The sequence below is a fragment of the Amia ocellicauda genome, chromosome 15 (assembly GCF_036373705.1).
Source record: "Amia ocellicauda isolate fAmiCal2 chromosome 15, fAmiCal2.hap1, whole genome shotgun sequence".
In the NCBI taxonomy this organism is placed as follows: Eukaryota; Metazoa; Chordata; class Actinopteri; order Amiiformes; family Amiidae; genus Amia; species Amia ocellicauda.
Window position 1 is genome coordinate 26,354,821 of NC_089864.1, and position 6,036 is coordinate 26,360,856.

Consider the following 6,036-nt stretch of genomic DNA (forward strand, 5'->3'; position numbering starts at 1 on the left):
GTCAGTGAACCAGATAAATAGCTTCAGTTATGGCTCAGGAACTATTTTGCCCCCAAATTTAGAAGCAAACATGTAGAACATACAAAGACATTTAAGACATGATTAAGTCAGCCAAGGGACATAAATAACTAACATGTCAGATAGTTCTATATAATCATAAAGTTTGAAATGATGCATATATATAAGCTACCTCACAGTGTGCTTTTCAATAATACAGTCTGTACTTCCAGCACCCTAAGTGACATAACATAAACTGATCCAACATTGAAATGCAGTAGAGGGACTTACTACCAATGTTTTGTGGCAGTGTGCGCCCCACGTCCACCTACATTCAAATATGTGGACTATACAGAACAGTGAATAGAAAATGGGTGCTGTGCTTTCTGCATCTTCATAGCATATGCTGTTTATTCATGCCATCTTACCATTAAACACTCCAACTCCAAAACCTGACAGGATTCTCTCATGTGTTCAGAGGCACCTGTTTGTTATGAAACTGAGCTACTGTCATGCAGCACCCATTTGTAAATGTGCTGACAAATGAATAATGATTCTTGAAAGGGCTTTTTGTGTAAATACATTTAACAGCGATGGCTTCTGGTATGCCATACTGGTTCTGGTTTGAAATTATTCACAATCCCAGATCTGCAAGAGCCATGCATATCTTGTGTAAAGAGTTGTTTGTTGGTTGTTAATTCTCCACAAAAAGTGAGCTCAGACTATTCACATAATAAGCTAATTATCAGCAAAATGAAGGTAGGGGTCTGATGAAATGGAAGCTTGATATATTTTCAATAATGTAATGATTGTCCTTGCACAGGTAAAGAGCGCAACTCATTTAAACAAACATCCTTACCTCCTTTACCTCCATGAACTTCCTTACAGGATCAGAAATCATGTGGAAGTCAAGAAATAAAGTTTTATCAAATTTCAAGCAGGACACGACGATTACTATCTCAACTCCAAATAATGAAAAATAGAAGATTACCAGAACATGAGCAGGGTGTCCTCAGTTGTTATGCTGGGATGTTGGTTTTCCATTTCAAGTCCAGAAGGAATAGTGCCACTTACAGTTACCACCAGCAAGACCCCCACAAGTACCCTGATTTTTCTTTCAATGCATTCAGTGCTTTACCTCACCTTCTGAGGTTGGCATGGCTATTGTATCAATAGTGTATTATGCCTATCTTCATTTACCAGCAGAGAGCACAGTTGACCAAGATGAATCATTTATTCCTCAACTGTGTAAGTTTAGTGAGATGTACCACTGGGGAACCATCAGAAACCCCATTAGGCACCACTGGGATGATGGAAAGACATGTCTCCTGTTCTGTGTGTTGTCATTTTGCAGACCTTAAAGACATCCATGTGTCTGCATCAGCAACAGTGCTAGATCCTTTCATTAATCCCAGTTCTGTCAGTTATACACTTTCTGATGGTTTCCCAGTGGTTCGTCTCACTAAAATAACTAACTTTAAAACAAAGGGTTAATCTTGGCTGTGGAGCTAAGGGTTGGCTGGGCAAGTGATTTACTAGGACATCCCCTTCTATTGGTCTGACTCGTCACACTACTGCAAACTATATATTGTAAATGCCAGCCAACAGCCTTCCAGGGCACAGTATCTCAGCAAGAGTTAGCTGTAGTAAAGAGAAAGGGTATGGAGTACAAGAGGGAGCTTATCTGCCTTTATGGTTCATTGCTCATGCAAGATAAATGTACATGACATTTGCATGTTATGTCATAGAAAATTCCAGGAATATGGAAATAACTGCCCTGGATGCTCTGAATGTATGACAAAAGATGATTCACTGGTACTGTCTTCACGATTTCTTATATAACACATATATCTATTCCACATTTTTGTGTTGTTTTTTTCCTTAAGCTTTACTTTCTTGGCTGTGGTGGCGTGTGCTGGTATGACTGGAGCAGGTTTTTTATTCTCGGTTTGCTTTGGCGGCCCATCATAGGGCCTACGCTGCTGTGCTTCTGGGAATCCTCGATGACGTCTCCTGCCTGCTGCTCTGAATTTCCTTCCCTCAAGGCAGTGCGAGGGAACACAGAATAAATGACTCCATCAGTGTGTGTCTTTCAGAAGCAAAGCACATGCCAAAAAAGCAGACACTCCAAATATCCATTGAGGATTCTCAAGGTTTACTTTCATGACACCAGTTGTCTCAAACAGTGATGTTTGCTTCTTGTCCTGGAGTGTCCATAGCCTTGTGGTTTTTTGTTTTTTTTGGTGATTTAATATCCTCCAGTGCTAATGTAGACCCATTTAGTCAATCAATTTGATCTGAATACATGAATTGAAGAATACACATTTATTTCAGGGGAGCCTGTATTGCATTTTGATTGATTTGTTCTGATGCAGTTACTCAGTTTCTAACACATAATCAGCCATGTGTTTTTCAGGTTGCATATTATTATTATTTATTTATTAGCAGACACCCTTATCCAGTGCAGTAGATTATCCGTTCATTTTTAATGATGTAATTGTATTTTGTTTTCCAGGATGTTTGTGGTGCAACAGATTTCCAACAGTAACCTGCTAATGCTGGTCTCTCAAGCCGACTGTGACTGTAGTATCTACCCTCCTATGACACTCGAGCCAAAGGAAGTGAAATATATCCTTTAACAAATATAATCCAGGGGAGGCACCTTACAACATAACTGGTGAAATGTCTAGCAAAATGGCAGAACCATAGGCAAGCTTTACTATTCTTCTAACAATTCATAATTTAAAACATACTTTTTCAGATCAGCAAGATAAGAAGGTAAATAATCCACTACCTGCCCTGGTCACCTATTTTCATCAAAAACTGGTGAAACTCTGGGGCGTCCTGTGGGTCAGGTGCTTTCTTAGCATGATTCATCCTCCCAGGGCTTCTGGGAGCTGTAGTGTTGGCCTCCTGGCTACATATCCCCCCCATGAGAGAAGCCAAAGACAACCGAAGACGGCCATATCACGACCACCCCTCCGTAGTTAAGGAAGCTCTCTTATGCAAAGTAGTGTAGCTTTTATATATGTATGTATGAATGTTTAAAGTGTTCAAAGTTGCTTTTATTATAGAATGGAGCTGAAAAAAAATCCCATGCACCTTAGTTTTTCATCATTAGCCACACGGAAAGACCCATAAAATCTAAGAAAATTGTGACATTCAGTGCATCCCTGGCTCTGTTTTATAAAAATTCCTAAAATCCTGTCTACTGTGCTAAGTTCACAACACTTCCACTTGATGGTGCATTTAGATTAATAGCAGAGATGTTGCTGATAGTTCTCAGTGGGAGGCTTGATTGTCCACAGTGTTCACAAACTTTATTGTTCCTTAATTCCTCCGAACATAACGCCTCAGTCAAGTGTGACAGGATGCGCTCGCAAAAGGTCCGGAGGCGTCCTGATTCCTGCCATGCGTTCCACCCAGAGGTAAGTCTCCCTGAAGTTACATCTTCTCGCCTTTAAACACCATTCACATCGGTAGGCCATCCCAGCTTAGGATCTTGTCTACATTCCATATTCAGTAGAAATCCATTTCAATCTGGCATGTCAATATCTAAATGATATTATTTTATAGGTTTTTGAAAATGTGAAACTGTATCAGACCATTATTGTATTTTTCTTTTTGGACAATATGTCTGTATAACATTGTAAGCAATTTTATATCTCTTCTTTACAAGCACAAACAAAGTAGTCTAACTATGTAAAGAGATGAGCATAGTGCTGTTGTAATTGGTGTAAACATAACACTGATAGATTTTTTCTTCTGCATGGTAATAAATATCTTACACAAGAAATATGGTTTTGATCATGTGGTTGTTTCCCAGGATTCTAACACATTTTTGGTGTGTGTGTTCTTGTTTTTAATTCCAGGAAAGTGCTGAGGATTGTGGGGGAGCTTCTGAAATCTCCCTGTCCTTAGCTCTGTTTATATGTTCGCTTGCTACTGCAGCTGCAGTGCTACGATGAAAGCAATTTTTGTTTCTCAGAACTGCACCGGAGGATGTTCCATGTCTGAATGAAGTATGCATGCAGCGTTCGTCTCTTTTTTTGTATCTGAATTTTTGAAAAGCGAACCAAGCTGATGAGAATGCACAAGAAAACATGGCTGCTACAGGGGAGCCGCTAGATGAAGGCAACACGCAAAGGCATTTTGATTGAATGAAGATTTTGGAGTGGCTCTCTTAACAACGTAAGGAAAGGGCTTCTACAGTGTCTTAAGACCACTTTCTTCACAGAAAGACTTCCAAAGGATACATGCTTTGACAATAAAGACACATTCCTTTTACACAAGACAGTTTTTTATGGGAAGTTTGATGGCTCACATCAATGCTTCCACCTCATCTGGCAAAAGGCTCCAAAGAGGACATTCAAATAGGTATCTAATCCATGAATGCTTTTCTATAGTGAATTGACATACATTGTCTGCCATGAAATGTGACTTTTATACGAGCCATTTGAAGGACAGCATTCATTGAATGGGACACTGACAGTCTGCAACTGCGTTGCACTATGAATAGAGACATTGCCTCCAGTAAGATGAGATTCAATCATAACATGAAAGTCTTGTCTGATTGGCAAGCGAGTGCGTGGGAAATCTTGACCAATACCTTCAAGCATCAGCATGTAAAACTGTATCAAATCAGTTTGACAATGTGCAACACTGGGGTATGGTGTTTGTACTATTTATATAAGAACTGGATGTGAAATACCAAAAGGATGTATAAATTGCTTTAGCTTGGTAGTAATAAAAAGAGGTTATGACAGAAGGGTAAAAATGTATTTGTGCACGTGCTTTATCAGAAAGCAGAAGAATGATGGCGTGGATTAGGCAGAATCACCCAGTGAAATGACTATTTTATCAATACAGCAGTTTGCCGGAATAGCATCTGTCTTGGAAGACTGAGTAGCTGTCAATAAAATGGGCATATTCCTATTATGACATAGGTGCAGGTTTTTAAAGACTGGTTTGATATTGATTAAAGTAAAATATGTTTCAATTAACTCCAGTAGAGGACGTGGCAGGTTGGTACTGATTGTGTTTTTCTATTAGTCCAACATCTAATTTCTATACTCAGTTTAATTAACTTCCAAAACCTGGGAAAGATGCTCATTTGAATTTGAATCATTAAATAATTTGTTAAGCTATGAAACGGGGAGTTTGAGCAAGAACCACGAAAGCCCTGCAATGTTAGAAGACTGGATTTAGATGCCTTGGATTTAAGGGAACCCCTAATTTTGTACATTGGTTATATGTTTGCAGCCTTCACAGGACTTTTCAATGAGAGAAAAGCCTCTTGTTTCTCACACTGACAGAGAGTGAACAGCGTGAACGACCAACAGTGCACAGGTTTGCGATTTCAAGGTACCTGTGAATCTGCACCCCCTGGAAGTGTTGCAGAAGTTCTCTCTTAGTGAAACCTGCTAGATCATGTTTATGGTATGCACAGTGGTGCAAGAAAGCTGTCTTTACCAGTGGAGACAGTTGGCCAGTCATAAGCACAGCCATATTGGACATACAGAGATTGCTGTGCTCCCTGAACAAACGATTTAACCACCATCTTGTAACTACTAAGAAATAAGCCATATATTTTTTAAGAATTACTTTATTTACAAATAAATTAAACCCAAATGTGCTTTAGGAATTATTTAAATAAAATGTAAATAAATATAATTATTTCAGAAACACTGCCTTTTTCTTTTTGTTTAGACTATTTAATTGGATTCTTGCCTCCTCAGAGGTATGGGGACCAAATATGAGTTATATGAACTAATGGAGCAGCAGTAGAAAGTACAGTGGATTGCATACGTTTTCACCGCCCAAGGACTTTTTTTCACATTTATTTTTGTTACAATATGGAATGAAAAGAGATTTAATTGGGATTATTTCTTTGAGGGAATCCACATACACAACACCTTCAAGGTGCAAAATATGTTTTATTGTGAAACAATAGAAGTTAATTAAACATAAACAACTGAAATATGTTAGTTGCATAAGTATAAGAGTCAGTGGCAGCAGTTACAGTCGTGAGTCTTTTTG

At 38.8% G+C, this 6,036-nt stretch overlaps 1 protein-coding gene across 1 annotated transcript in view; it reads left to right on the forward strand.

Moving 5' to 3' along the window:
* cacna2d4a (calcium channel, voltage-dependent, alpha 2/delta subunit 4a) overlaps positions 1–5,635 on the forward strand; it is a 164,212-nt gene extending 158,577 nt beyond the window's left edge. The window contains exons 37-39 of the mRNA XM_066723757.1: positions 2,513–2,625; positions 3,343–3,425; positions 3,870–5,635. Of these exons, the coding sequence (XP_066579854.1) occupies positions 2,513–2,625; positions 3,343–3,425; positions 3,870–3,965 (292 nt within the window). The 3' untranslated portion in view covers positions 3,966–5,635. The remainder of the gene's footprint in view (positions 1–2,512; positions 2,626–3,342; positions 3,426–3,869) is intronic.
* Positions 5,636–6,036: the final 401 nt, after the last annotated feature.